This window comes from Dermochelys coriacea, chromosome 6 (assembly GCF_009764565.3).
Source record: "Dermochelys coriacea isolate rDerCor1 chromosome 6, rDerCor1.pri.v4, whole genome shotgun sequence".
NCBI lineage: Eukaryota > Metazoa > Chordata > Testudines > Dermochelyidae > Dermochelys > Dermochelys coriacea.
Window position 1 is genome coordinate 120,032,423 of NC_050073.1, and position 15,728 is coordinate 120,048,150.

Here is a 15,728-nt window from a genome sequence, read left to right on the forward strand (position 1 = left end):
CCAGCCGCACCGGCCGCTGCAGAAATCACGGAGGTCCTGGAAAGTCTCAGAATCCATGACCTCCGTGACAAACTCACTGCCTTATTTATGGTCAGATACAGTGCATGTTTGGAAGTAATGAGTGTTCAAGTGCCGTCCCTGTGGGTGCTCCGCTCCAGGTGACGGTGTGTCCCAGCGCCGTTGATCGGAGATCTTGCGTAGCAGTGCCTGGTTGGGATGCACGCACTCCGTTCCATGGTTAGAAGGAGGAAACTCAAGTAGATGGGCAATTCTTCCATTCTGATCTGGCAGTCAATATTCATACTATACTTGTATTCAAAATACTGTTCCTTAAATCAGTTGACAAGTTAAGCAACTGACTGTTTTGGAAACTAAATGATCATTGCTTTCCAGCAAAAGAGACGTTTCATTTTACACTATTTTACACCATTACTATTTGGCAGCCTAGAATGCTTGTTTGCCAGTTTGTCAAATAATCTATCTTTACCTGAGTTGGGAAGAATAAGGGCAATGTTTATTTGTTTTTAAAAAAAATTCTCTTATGACAGTGATGCTGCAGGTATTCATTTGCTATTTCCTGGAAACTTACAGGCTCTGGTCGAAAATACAAAAACTGAAATGTAATGAAAATTTGCAATTACATTTTTTGCCTGGGACAAAAAAAGCTTTTTCCTTTTCTCACATTAAATATGGACTTGATAGGTAGTCTTCTTCCAGGATGCATGCAACAAGAGGAGAGTACATTTCCCAGGAGTTGAGGTAAAGGTAAAGAACTAAATTTTGTCCACCTCAGAAGTTAGTGGTATAATTAAGGAATTCAGTAAGTATTAAGTAAAAAGAGTATATTAATAATTTATTTAATACTTTAGGCCCCAATCGTGTAAACCTGCACGTGCTTAACTTTACACATTTAAGTGGGACTACTTGGATACACACAAAGTTAAGTATATATGTGTGTGCATATAGGATCAGGGCCTGTCATAACTGTCGTGCCAATCAGGGTCAGAGTGTTATTGTGCTAGGCACCATACAAATACCAACAAAAATATCTTCCTTGCCCTGAAGAAAAGTGACATGAAGAGGGATACAATCAGATGTACACAATATTTATAAAATGTGTAGGTTTTTAGTATAACAAATGGATACAATGACAGCTATCTCTATCAATTCCCACTTTTGTCATTGTTGTTGAGCACTTACCAATTAATAAGTAAAAACAACAAGGAGTCCTTGTGGCACCTTAGAGACTAACAAATTTATTTGAGCCTATGCTTTCATGGGCTAGAACCCACTTCATCAGATGCATGGAGTGGAAAATACAGGAGCAGGTATAACTACATGAAAAGATGTGATTTGCCTTACCAAGTGTGAGGTCAGTGATCTTTTCCAGTTTTCTTTCTAATGATTGCTGATGCTAGAGAAATAATTCAGAGGAACATATACTTAGAGAGACATGTCTGTTGGTACTTGAAGCTAGAGAAACCTTCCTTTGCTTATAGAGTTGGTGTACAACTTTCTATATTCTACATCTTCTCAGTTATATGTAACAGGAATATCTATAACTGTTCATTCAAAGTTACACTTGTTTCCTTCTAAACTAAAATGGTGTATTTGTGTGTGTGTGTGTGTATATATGTATATATAATAACTGATTTCCTCTACATACATTAAAATTAGGAACATATTAAAGGGATGGCACTTTGTGTTTTGAAGAAACCTGCTAAATAAATCTGTCTGAGCTCCTTGACACTACTGATGGAGTGTGTGTGGTGGTCTACAATTTTTGCTGCCTTACATTTTATTCATTCCCCTCCTATTTTTAGTTCCCCTCTGAAGTTAGTTCCAAATGCATAACAATTTGTCTTCATTTTCCCTAAAGTGAAACACATGATTATTGCAATTAGTTTTGTCAGATTTTTGTCAGCACTGTTTTCCTTTTTTCCATCACCTGTTAATCTAGTTATAAAAATACAGAATTCCCATAAGCCCTCTATGCATGATTGCTGGGCAGTGTGTCCTTGGGCAAAGTTACATTTGGTTATAACCAAAAGTCAGAGTTACAGTAAGCCTGTATATTTCTCCAGGGTAAACATAAATCTAGTCCAATGCCCCTTGTGTAATTTTTTATGATCTCTAGTAGGATTGGGAATGTTCCGAAAGGATGAATGTGCTCAGTTGTGCAGGTTGAATGCCAGTTATACCGCATTCCTCAAACCCATGATCTGCCTCTAGCTTCCATAGCACTCCTATATTTTTCTTAGAGAATAACACATATTTGTTTGACTAAAAATATTTCTGGTGCCATTTTACTGTGTGAGTCTGTCAGCAGGAATGCTGAATAAACTCTATCTAAACCCAAATTTCAGAGTAGCAGCCGTGTTAGTCTGTATTCGCAAAAAGAAAAGGAGTACTGGTCGCACCTTAGAGACTAACAAATTTATTAGAGCATAAGCTTTCGTGAGCTACAGCTCACTTCATCGGATGCATTTGGTGGAAAAAACAGAGGAGAGATTTATATACACACACACAGAGAACATGAAACAATGGGTTTTATCATACACACTGTAAGGATAGTGATCACTTAAGATGTTTCATGTTCTCTGTGTGTGTGTATATAAATCTCTCCTCTGTTTTTTCCACCAAATGCATCCGATGAAGTGAGCTGTAGCTCACGAAAGCTTATGCTCTAATAAATTTGTTAGTCTCTAAGGTGCCACCAGTACTCCTTTTCTTTTTATCTAAACCCAAAGTTACACTATATCCGTGAGCTCTCGACTCTCAGCATTTTAAAGAAAGCCTTACACAGTTCCATTGTCTCAAATCAAATCCACGTAGTCAGGCAAAGAGACATCCGAACATTCTAATCTGTGAAGGATTAACTTGCCCATGGTCTTTGATCCTTTGAGTGCTTAGCCTACGTTTAGACCAGGGCAGCATTGTGAAGCGTAGGTGAGGTTTGTCACAGGCTTGGAAACCTGACTACAATGCTGGAAACAGTAACCATAATTTTTTTTTCCTATCAAACTAATAAAAAGTTGCTGGTAAGGAGACCACTGCTTTTCTACTATAAATCAGTGGCTCCCAAACTGTGGTCTGTGGGCCATAGAAAGCTGGCTGGATGCATGGTACTGGCTCCTCCCTTTTTGTTCCAAGAAGCCTCTGCAGGTGTCCACATTCTTCAGTGTAAAGACAAGCAGGAAGGCCTCTCGAGCCAGCGGGCTGTGAGAGGGTGGCATCTTAGTCTTCTGATTGGGGATAGGGCTGTGGAGGAGCAGGAGAGGAAACGGGAACCTCCCTCAGATCTCAGAGTAGTAGCCGTGTTAGTCTGTATTTGCAAAAAGAAAAGGAGTACTTGTGGCACCTTGTGGCACAAAGTTATTTGAGCATAAGCTTTCGTGAGCTACAGCTCACTTCATTGGATGCATTCGGTGGAAAATACAGTGGGGAGATTTATATACGCACACAGAGAACATGAAACAATGGGTTTTATCATACACACTGTAAGGATAGTGATCACTTAAGATGAGCCATCACCAGCAGGAGGGGGGGGAAGGAGGAAAACCTTTCATGGTGACAAGCAAGGTTGGCCATTTCCAGCAGTTAACAAGAACATCTGAGGAACGGTGGGGGGGGGAGAAATAACATGGGGAAATAGTTTTACTTTGTGTAATGACTCATCCATTCCCAGTCTTTATTCAAGCCTAAGTTAATTGTATCCAGTTTGCAAATTAATTCCAATTCAGCAGTCTCTCGCTGGAGTCTGTTTTTGAAGTTTTTTTGTTGAAGGATAGCCACCCACAGGTCTGTAATCGAGTGACCAGAGAGATTGAAGTGTTCTCCAACTGGTTTTTGAATGTTATAATTCTTGATGTCTGATTTGTGACACCCCTCACTGTTCCTCAGATGTTCTTGTTAACTGCTGGAAATGGCCCACCTTGCTTGTCACCATGAAAGATTTTCCTCTCCCCCTTCCCCCCCCGCTGGTGATGGCTCATCTTAAGTGATCACTCTCCTTACAGTGTGTATGATAAAACCCATTATTTCACGTTCTCTGTGTGTGTGTATATAAATCTCCCCACTGTATTTTCCACTGAATGCATCCGATGAAGTGAGCTGTAGCTCACTAAAGCTTATGCTCGAATAAATTTGTTAGTCTCTAAGGTGCCACCAGTACTCCTTTTCTTTTTGCGAATACAGACTAACACGGCTGCTACTCTGAAACCAAGAGCTTAGTAATATTATTTTCCCTGTATGTGTTAGCTGAAGTTGCCAGAGGAATTAATACCATCATGAGTGGGAGGGAGGGGGAGGGGGCCTGGGCCACATATATCTATTAAGAGGATGTCCTTGCTGTGCAAAAGTTTGACTCCCTGAAATAAATGAGGGGGGAGGGAGGGGAATGTGGGACTTTGAATAAAGTGAAAAAATTGCAGTCCTGCACCTTCCAGATGAAAACTTTTGATCCTCTATGGAATTATCTTCGGATTGGAATGTTAGCGTATGGAGCCCAGTTGAGATGTGGGGCAGGATGGGTACAATGCCAAAACAGATACCTGGGAATAAGTCCAGTATCTGCACACTAACAGAATACTAGAAAGTAACCCCCCCCTTTTTTTTTAAGTAACTCCCCTAGTTATTGCTCTTGCTACTCCCCTGTTAACTGTTGGTTCTGTGTCTTCATGGTTGTTGTAGGCATAAGATATGAAAATTTGCTTTTCAAATATAGCCTTTTAATATCAGAATAGACTTGCTTAACTAATTCACTAAAGCCCTATGAAACGGTACTCTTTAAGTTCAGAATCTCAGAAAGACTTTTTGAGTTCCATTTATATCTTAAATGACCGGAGAGTTTTTTTGAAATTTGTATGTGTGGGTTTTGGTTTTTGTTATTTTTATACAAAACTTATTGCTGAGTTGTAAACCTTTGAGAAGAGTTGTAATTAAGGATAATGTTGACAGGGCTTGATGGAAAACTAGCAGATGTTTCTATGTTTAGCATAGAACTATGTAGATGTTTCAGGGAAGAGTATAAAAATATTGCTCGGGCATGTAGGAAAGATATCAGGAGGGCCAAATCGCACCTGGAGCTGCAGCTAGCAAGAGATGTCAAGAGTAACAAGAAGGGTTTCTTCAGGTATGTTGGCAACAAGAAGAAAGCCAAGGAAAGTGTGGGCCCCTTACTGAATGAGGGAGGCAAGCTAGTGACAGAGGATGTGGAAAAAGCTAATGTACTCAATGCTTTTTTTGCCTCTGTTTTCACTAACAAGGTCAGCTCCCAGACTGCTGTGCTGGGCATCACAAAATGGGGAAGAGATGGCCAGCCCTCTGTAGAGATAGAGGTGGTTAGGGACTATTTAGAAAAGCTGGACGTGCACAAGTCCATGGGGCCGGACGAATTGCATACGAGAGTGCTGAGGGAATTGGCGGCTGTGATTGCAGAGCCCTTGGCCATTATCTTTGAAAACTCGTGGCGAACGGGGGAAGTCCCGGATGACTGGAAAAAGGCTAATGTAGTGCCCATCTTTAAAAAAGGGAAGAAGGAGGATCCTGGGAACTACAGGCCGGTCAGCCTCACCTCAGTCCCTGGAAAAATCATGGAGCAGGTCCTCAAAGAATCAATCCTGAAGCACTTAGAGGAGAGGAAAGTGATCAGGAACAGTCAGCATGGATTCACCAAGGGAAGGTCATGCCTGACTAATCTAATCGCCTTTTATGATGAGATTACTGGTTCTGTGGATGAAGGGAAAGCAGTGGATGTATTGTTTCTTGACTTTAGCAAAGCTTTTGACACTGTCTCCCACAGCATTCTTGTCAGCAAGTTAAGGAAGTATGGGCTGGATGAATGCACTATAAGGTGGGTAGAAAGCTGGCTAGATTGTCGGGCTCAACGGGTAGTGATCAATGGCTCCATGTCTAGTTGGCAGCCGGTGTCAAGTGGAGTGCCCCAGGGGTCGGTCCTGGGGCCCGTTTTGTTCAATATCTTCATAAATGATCTGGAGGATGGTGTGGATTGCACTCTCAGCAAATTTGCGGATGATACTAAACTGGGAGGAGTGGTAGATACGCTGGAGGGGAGGGATAGGATACAGAAGGACCTAGACAAATTGGAGGATTGGGCCAAAAGAAATCTAATGAGGTTCAATAAGGATAAGTGCAGGGTCCTGCACTTAGGATGGAAGAATCCAATGCACCGCTACAGACTAGGGACCGAATGGCTCGGCAGCAGTTCTGCGGAAAAGGACCTAGGGGTGACAGTGGACGAGAAGCTGGATATGAGTCAGCAGTGTGCCCTTGTTGCCAAGAAGGCCAATGGCATTTTGGGATGTATAAGTAGGGGCATAGCGAGCAGATCGAGGGACGTGATCGTTCCCCTCTATTCGACATTGGTGAGGCCTCATCTGGAGTACTGTGTCCAGTTTTGGGCCCCACACTACAAGAAGGATAAATTGGAAAGAGTACAGCGAAGGGCAACAAAAATGATTAGGGGTCTAGAGCACATGACTTATGAGGAGAGGCTGAGGGAGCTGGGATTGTTTAGTCTGCAGAAGAGAAGAATGAGGGGGGATTTGATAGCTGCTTTCAACTACCTGAAAGGGGGTTTCAAAGAGGATGGCTCTAGACTGTTCTCAATGGTAGCAGATGACAGAACGAGGAGTAATGGTCTCAAGTTGCAATGGGGGAGGTTTAGATTGGATATTAGGAAAAACTTTTTCACTAAGAGAGTGGTGAAACACTGGAATGCGTTACCTAGGGAGGTGGTAGAATCTCCTTCCTTAGAGGTTTTTAAGGTCAGGCTTGACAAAGCCCTGGCTAGGATGATTTAACTGGGACTTGGTCCTGCTTTGAGCAGGGGGTTGGACTAGATGACCTTCTGGGGTCCCTTCCAACCCTGATATTCTATGATTCTATGATTCTATGATTCTGCAGCGTATGGGTTCTGTTCATATTACAGTATGTCCTAGGATATGTAGATATGTCTACACTGCAATCCTTGGGTGTGACTGCAGCTCGTGTAGACCTACCCAAGCAAGCTTTAACCTAGCTAGCTGGCATACTGAAGCAGTGAAGCGACAGCAGCACATGCTTCAGAGCGGGTTGTAAAAGCCTGTCCGGAAACCTGGATAATAATGTGGGCTAGCCCTGCGAGTAATTACCCAGAGTTCCAGGTGAGCTAGTACAACCCATGCTGAAGCACATGCTGCTGCAGCTTCACTGCTGCAGTACCCTGGCTAGCTAGATTAAACCTAGCTCAGATATGTCTACACAAGCTGCAGTTGCATCTCATGATTGCAGAGTAGACCTACTCTTAGAATTCTGTAAGGTTTCATATGGATTTAGCCATGACTTGGGATTTAGATGCTTTTAAACTTCAGGGCTCTTATTAATGTTTCAGATACCTTGCATTATCTCATTGTATAAAATACTTTGTTTGTAACATCAATAAACAGATGACTCTATTCTTTTACAGGTTTTTAGACAAGAAAGAGAGGTTAAAGCATTTCAAAAACAAACAGAGTGAATTCCAAAACCAGTAAGTTATAGTTTAGTTTTTGGTAGTGTTGTCATTGGTTGATTACAACAATTTTAGATAAAACATTCTCTCTAATCTCTTGTATTTGCCACATGTAATCATGATTGTCAGCTAATCTTCAATTATGATCTTTTTCCCGTAGTGTTTTAAAGGCTATGGAAGGGAAAAGGATAACTGATCAGCTGGTGAGTTATTTGAAGTCTTCAGTAGTTTTCTAACTCTTTTTGTATTCTTAGATCTTTCAGATTATTGTTTCATTTTAACTTGGAGATGATGTATGCCTGAAAAACGTGATCCTAACAAAACTGAAATAGATTTTGGACGCACAGAATTTTCAAAGCTACTAGTATTCATCGTTTCTGGTTATGTATTTAGTCAGTAACCCTTTGGTTTTGCCTGACTTTACTGTAGGAAGCTTCTGTTTGCTTACAGCATTCTTCTGTATAGAGATGAGACTATTTGAAATTCTTGGGATCTGACTTTGTTAAAAATATCCCAGTACTTCTGAGTTATAGCTGTCGGTGTTGTTAATTTCAAGTTGATGGATTAAATTTCGTTTTTGTCATGCAATCACTGCATGGTTCTTTTTCAGAGATGGAAAATAATGTCTTGCAAGATGAGGATTGAGCAGCTGAAACAAACCATTTGCAAAGAGAATGATGAAATGACAAGAAGTAAGTAGTGTCTATGTATCTGCCAGTTGTAATACCTGTATTGCTTTGAAGAGAGAGCATCAACCCATGTAATATGATAATGAGTTTTAGCTTAAAAGAAAAAAGTGAATTGCCAAACCCTCCCCTCTTAAACCTGATGTGTGATCTTATTTGGGAGATAAATATAGGAAGGTCTATTGGAAGTGGAGTCAGTGAGTGATCTTTGTTAATCACTTTTATGTTTGGGTTTTAATTAAAGTAGATATGTATTATTCAGCTGAGTGGATGTTAAAATCCTTCTGGGACAGCTTGAATGGAGTAAATGTTTAGCAACCTATTCCATCTTTCAACTGTATCTCCAAGCATGGCTGCTTCCAGAGCTTGGTACTCCTGACCATTGCCACTTTGATAAAGAGTATCAAACAGCTCATGAGCTGCTCTAAATTTCATGTAGTTATCGGTGAACGTTAGCCCACATCAGGTGCTTGATTTGGAGCCAAATCCTAAAGTCCTTACTTGGGGGGCACACCTCTCATTGAAGTCAAAGGGGATTTTGCTAGAGTAAAAACTGCGCTTTAGCCTTCTGTGTCTTTCATTTTAACGATTTGACATAGATGGGAGATTTGCAGTGTGTCAGGTTTCAGGAGACAGCGTGAAACGCTGTTTACATTTGAGTGCTCAGCTCAGTTTTAGTCTGCTCGAGGCTTCTCTAAATGTCTAGCTCAGAGATCGTGCTCAGATTTAAAAAAAGTCTTAGCCTAGTCACTGCTGTACTAACATAATCTCATTTGCATAGTCACCCCTACATTAGTAACTTGACATCTGTTCTTGCACACAGATCCCAGAGGATCTCATTCAGGGGGCTATTAATGAAATCTAGCACCCATCTTGGAATCCCTCCCAGATGGAAGAGAGTCCTTACAGCCTCGTTAGGAATTTGAAGTAGTTTTGACCTTGGAACGTGAAATTGTTCAAGTTTTCAGAAATGAACATTAATTTTCAGAGATGCTAAGCATCTGTCTCTCCCGTTGACTGTGATAGACTGGGGTGATCAGCCCCTCCGAAAATCAGGCCCTAAGCTTTTAAAATATCTGCGGGGACCATCTGCCCATGAGGGGAGGTCAGGATGGCAAGCGTCATGGGAGGCTCAAATACCTGACACAGGTTCTATGGGACCGTTAATAGTGTGGCTGTGTTTACATTGGTCAAGCAGGGCAAACATGGGACATCATGCTAGTCTGACATAATTTGGGGGACACTTTTTAATGATTGTATAAACCTGGCTCAGGAGGTGTCAGATATTTGCTAATAGCAGTTGTGGATAGGCCGTGTGTCATTGTGGGTAATCTCATCACACCATCTGCTCCATAAACCTATCAAGCTCAGTCAGATACTCCCCTTAAGTCATTATAGCTGGTAATTTTAACAACTTTTGAACTTTTATATTGTTTCAATGTTGGGATGGTACATCCCCCTCCTTCTCTCTTTCACGTGCCACTATTGGCTCTAGTGATGCAAGACAAAGGCTGAATTTGTAACAAGCAAGTAGCTCTCAAAATGCAGTGCACATATGTAAACGCGGAATTGTTTCTTCATCTGTGGTTTTGGTTTTTTTTTTTTTTAATTATTTAAAAGGTGTGTTTGAGAGGTCGGATCTAAATTGTTATTAGAGGTTGTGCTGATGGCATGAGAATGTTTGGAGGAAACTGTCTCATTGGTGGTGAATAAAGATTTCCTGTACTGCTGGAGAAAAAGTCCATTTTCCCACAATTCAGTCAAAAGTCCATTTTTCACCATTTTGTAAAGCTGAAAGCACTCCAGACTGGATGGCCAAGTGAAGATTAATTCCATAGTTTCCACAAATTGGACTCATTGCTTGTTTTGTGCTCTAATTTTCTGTAGTTCAGCAGTTTGAATGGTCTGTTGAGATATTTTCTTGATGATCTTTCTAACACAGAGTTTGTTAAATAATACGAGGCAGCTAATTTCAGTAATAAACACCATAGAGAGTCTGTCTCTTTTCACACAGGATTATCACTCCAGGATCTTCTGTGCTTCACAAGCAACATAAATGATAATAAAATGTCAGGACTCAGTCCTGACCAAACAACTATCCTGCGCCAAGATAGCATTCCCCAAGAAACCTAAGAAATGTCTCCAAAATTATTCAGATTACTAAAAAATGAATAATATGCTTCAATATAAAGGAAACCTGGCTGATGTTATTGCTAATGAGACCATAGACCAGTGAAATTCATTGTCATCTGAGGGCTATTGTTTAAATTAGCTTGCTAACGGAAAAGCCTTTAATATTTAAGACATGTCTGAGAAGCATCTTCTTTAAAGATCTTGATGATCATCACTAAGTCTCCATCACCATATTTTGTGAAAGCTCTTTTCTGCAGTGAATGATTTTGTTAACAGGTGTTCATGAAGCCAAGTTTCTGAGGCTTGGTGTGTCTGATTCACATGCTGAATACAGGCAGCTCTAGTAATTGAAGATGCTAGCATGTTATAGTTTGTTTGACAGTATAAGGTATTGTTCAGTGCTGTCCTTTGCAGTGATAAAAGACTTGTTGTGTTGGGATCCACATGTCCTGAGCGAGCATATACCCTGCTACAAGCGAAAGAATAGGTACCAATGCAAAGGTGGATAGCACAAGCTCTAAACAAAGATGTGAACCGCGCTCATTTTGCAAAAAGAACAGGAGTACTTGTGGCACCTTAGAGACTAACAAATTTATTAGAGCATAAGCTTTCGTGGGCAACAGTCCACTTAATCAGATGCATAGAATGGAACATATAGTAAGATAAGTTCGAAGTTACCATACAGACTGTGAGAGGCTAATTAGTTAAGATGAGCTATTATCAGCAGGAGAAAAAAAAACTTTTGTAGTGATAATCAAGATGGCCCATATAGAGAGTTGACAAGAAGGTGTGAGGATACTTAACTTAAGGAAGCTTAAGCTCGGCAGTTTCTCGTTGGAGTCTGTTAGTTTTTGAAGCTTTTCTGTTGCAAAATTGCCACCCTTAAATCTTTTACTGAGTGGCCAGAGTGATTGAAGTGTTCTCCATCCGGTTTTTGAATGTTATGATTCCTGATGTCAGATTTGTGTCCATTTATTCTTTTGCATAGAGATTGCATCATGATAATTTCTACATTTAATCTACATAAGTAGAAATGTTCATACCAGCTAGTTAGTTAAATTGGGAGAGCATGACATTCCTGCTCAAAGTCCAGAAAATATTTGGACAGAAGGTATAGAAGAAACTCAGTGTCAATTTCAATCTGTTCTTTATAGACATTCAGAAAAGTTGTTCCACTAACAGGTTGTACCACTTAGCAGGGGGGAACTGTTAAAGAATTTGAAAAATAAGCTGTCATGTATCTAGTTTTCTATAATATCAGGAAGGGATGACAGGTTGGATCACAGAAACCCCCTGGGAACTGCCACTTGATGTGCCAAGACTACTTCTGCCCCTGAGTTCCTGCCCTGGCATTTTAGGACTTCGGTGCCCTGCCTGGTTTGAGCCAGACCCGCTTGCCTGCTGCAAACCCAGACCCAGGTCTGAACCACGTCCCCTAACAGCTCTAGGCTTAACTGAAAGCAGCTTACAGAAGTGTTTCTGTCCTTGACACTCAGATGCCCAACTCCCTCCCCCCCCCGCACTGTTCCTCAGACGTTCTTGTCAACTGCTGGAAATGGCCCACCTTGATTATCACTACAAAAGGTTCCCCCCTCGGTCCCCCCCCCCGCTCTCCTGCTGGTAATAGCTCACCTTAAGTGATCATTCTGGTTACAGTGTGTATGGTAACACCTATTGTTTCATGTTCTCTATGGATCTAAATCTCCCCACTGTATTTTCCACTGAATGCATCCGATGAAGTGAGCTGTAGCTCATGAAAGCTTATGCTCGAATAAATTTGTTAGTCTCTAAGGTGCCATAAGCACTCCTTTTCTTTTTGTGAGTACAGACTAACACGGCTGCTACTCTGAAACAACTCCCAATGGGGTCCAAACCCTGAATAAATCCATTTTACCCTGTATAAAGCTTATACAGGGTAAACTCATAAATTGTTCACCCTCTGTAACACTGATAGAGATGCACAGCTGTTCTTCTCCTCCCCCCAGGTATTAATACATACTCTGGGTTAATTAATAAGTAAAAAGTGATTTTATTAAATACAGAAAGTAGGATTTAAGTGGTTCCAAGTAGTAACCGACAGAGCAAAGTGAATTATCAAGCAAAATAAAATAAAACATGCAAGTCTATGTCTAATCAAACTGAATACAGATAAAAACCTCACCAGTTCCAGTAAGCTCTCTTTTACAGACTAGCCTCCTTCTAGTCTGGGTCCAGCAAGCACTCACACCCCCTGAAGTTACTGTCCTTTGTTCCAGTTTCTTTCAGGTATCCTTGGGGGTGGAGAGGCTATCTCTTTAGCCAGCTGAAGACAAAATGGAGGGGTCTTCCACAGGCTTAAATAGACTTTCTCTTGTGGGTGGAGACCCCCTCCGCGCTCCTATTCAAAGTCCAGCTCCAGGATGGAGTTCTGGAGTCACCTGGGCAAGTCGCATATCCATGCAGGACTCACGGTTTTTACAGGCAGAAGTTATTGCCCACATGGTATTTTGAATGTCTCCAGGAAGACTTCTTATGTGGAATGGAGCATTTCAAGATGCATTGTTCCTTAAGTGCTTCTTGATTGGGCACTTAACTTTTCAAATTCCTTTCTCCAGGAACTGACCAAATGCTCTACTAAGCATTATTATTTAGAAATCAAGGCAGTACACGGCCAATATTCATACCTTTGAATACAAAAATGATACCTGCATACAAATAGGATTAATAGATTCAGTAGATCATACCCTTTACATAGATATGTTACATTGCATATGTAGCATAGAACATATTCCAGTTATGTCATATATATTCATAAGCATATTTCCATAAAGCCTTATGGGGGGCACTGTCACAGGATCCCCTTGCCCCTGTGTATTCTGGGGGGTTCTGGGGCATTGGATGGTGTAGACCAGTGCTCTAAGGTAACACCAAGCACACATTCTCTCATGTGCTTGGCTGGCTGGTTCTTGCTCACATGCCCAACGTCTGACTGATCATCATATGTGGGCCCAGGAAGGAATTTTTCCCCCAGCTGAGATTGGCAGTGACTTTAGGAATTTTTCTCCTTCCTCTGCAGTATGGAGCGTGGGTCACTTGCTGGGATTATCTGGGTGTATCTCACTTAATCAATTCCTTGCAGGAGCTACAGACATTGGTGCACCTCAGTCCCTCCTATTCTCTGTCTGTGACAAATAATAGTTCAGTCTCCTGAGGGCTATAATATTTTGGTGTAATTTTGGTTAGTGTACTGGTGCTGGGTGGTGTTTGTGGCCTGTGATATACAGGAGGTCAGACAAGATGATTGGGTGGCACCTTCTGGCCATAAACTCTATGACTCACCCTCCATGTGAGCTACATTACATCATTCATTTTCCAAGGATAACATCTGTTGTTGTTCTCATAGGCTCAGAGGGGCTTTTCAGAATTAAAGATGAGAACCAGAAGCTTTACCGCAGGGCTCAGAGGCATCAGGAGAAGAAAGAGAAGATCCAGAGACATAACCGCAAGCTCGGAGACCTGGTGGAGAAAAAAAATTATGATTTGAGAAGCCAACACGAACACTTGGCAAATCTTCGACGGTCACACATACTGGAGCTAACGTCTGTCATTTTTCCCATTGAGGAAGTGAAGACTGGCATGAGGTATGGAATACAAAAATTTTTTTTAGGATAGAAAACACGAGTTGATAGATTTGCTTATACAGGGTATAAGTATTTGTCTGTATCTTGTGGTCCTAATCAAACAAATTGGCATACTGGGGACTGTGACTGGGGTCCTAGTGGGGAGCCAGCTGGGATGAACTCAATTAGGGTGAACTGCAAAGAATGGGGTAGACAATCGCCATAAAGCTAGTGAATATTCCAATACCTAGATTTATTAAGCCAGCATAAAACAGCTTCATTACCTCACTGGCTACTCAGAAGTCCAGACAACACAGTTCCCTTAAAGTGATCCAGCCTCAGGCCTCCATCCAGGTACCCATGTCAAATATGATGAAAATTCTCAAAAAGAAAAGGAGTACTTGTGGCACCTTAGAGACTAACAAATTTATTAGAGCATAAGCTTAATTCTGTACATCTTATTTCATCATATAAAAGAAAAGGTTCTACCAATTCCAAAGGATCGGACACTTTACCTCCCAGGTTGATGAATGTTTCAGATCTTACCCAAATACACGCTACTGCCAATTCTTATTAACTAAACTAAAATTTTTTTAAAAACAAGAGAGTATGGTTAAAAGATCAATATACATACAGACATGAGTTAAATTCATTGAGGTGCAGATTCATAGCAGAGATGATGAGCTACATAGTTGCAAAGAGTTCCTTTAGAATTCAGTTCATTAGGTCATAGTCCAACGTCCAAATCTCATATTCAGGGTGTATCAGCACAACTGGGACCTCAATTTTGCGACTCAAACTTCTGCCGATGAAGTCTAAGCAGATCTGAGATGACAGATTCAGGACCCAAGGATCTTTTATATAATTTCATGTCTTTTGACAAGTTGGAATTCCTCAAGGAATGAAAGTTAATTAGGATGACTTTGAAGGAGATCCATCACCGGTACTTAGCTATGCAAATTAACATAAGACCATTTCCTTGTTCCTCCACCATTCACAGTACATTTCAAAGAGAGATGAATACTGAGATATCCCGTGTTTACAATTCATTTACATGATAGGATGTTCTTTTGACCTCTGAATTATCAGAATACAGCATAGATGGGGACTGTTGATTACATTGACCATCCTACTCATACATATGTAAATATACAAAAACACAAACATTATCTCCCCACATGTCTTTTGAGGGTTATTTATTTTGCAGGATGTTTAACCCTTTCTAGCCCGTGTCACGGGGACATAAATAGTAAGTGGATTGTACACTTAATTTTAACACTGTTTTTTCTAACATTACATTCTAAACTTTTCCAAAACAACTTATTGTATATTTCAGGTCTTGTCCAGTTATGAACCCTTCGCCCCTTAGTAAGAAGTCATCATCTAGGCCCCAGTTCAGCAAGGTATTTAAGCATGTGCCCAAAGGACATGAATAGTTCCACTGTAGTGAGAGGACTCATGTAGTTGGTCTGGCATGTACTTAAGTGACATGCTGAACTGGAGTCATGGGCTGGGCTGGGCTGGGGAATCCCCTGTACAGCCTTTGCAAAGCTAGGCGCTACAAGTTCCCATATTCACCCAAAGAGTTTGACTGCGTTTGTTACGGTGAATACGTTGAACAAAATACAGAAAGTTGAAACTATGTAAAAGGAAACTTTATAGACCCATCAAATAAAACATATACTGGAAGATTTAAATAAACAAAAAACTGGGACCATTGATCAGAAAATGCAAAGAAAAGTTATCCTGGGAGCAGAGATTTTTGCAGGTTATTGTTTCAGGAATTTTGCTGTCCTT

At 40.9% G+C, this 15,728-nt stretch overlaps 2 protein-coding genes across 3 annotated transcripts in view; one reads left to right on the forward strand and one right to left on the reverse strand.

The window, feature by feature from the left end:
• Positions 1-15,728, forward strand: part of ATG14 (autophagy related 14) — a 34,036-nt gene that overhangs the window by 5,918 nt on the left and 12,390 nt on the right. The window contains exons 2-5 of the mRNA XM_038407199.2: positions 7,469-7,531; positions 7,674-7,716; positions 8,124-8,205; positions 13,715-13,952. Coding sequence (XP_038263127.1) covers positions 7,469-7,531; positions 7,674-7,716; positions 8,124-8,205; positions 13,715-13,952 — 426 coding nt within the window. The remainder of the gene's footprint in view (positions 1-7,468; positions 7,532-7,673; positions 7,717-8,123; positions 8,206-13,714; positions 13,953-15,728) is intronic.
• Positions 13,697-15,728, reverse strand: part of FBXO34 (F-box protein 34) — an 89,909-nt gene continuing 87,877 nt past the window's right edge. Inside the window, exon 7 of one of the 2 annotated variants that reach the window (XR_006282385.1) lies at positions 13,697-13,827. The gene's annotated coding sequence lies outside the window, so the exon portion shown is untranslated. The remainder of the gene's footprint in view (positions 13,828-15,728) is intronic. The other variant, XR_006282386.1, reaches the window with a different exon arrangement.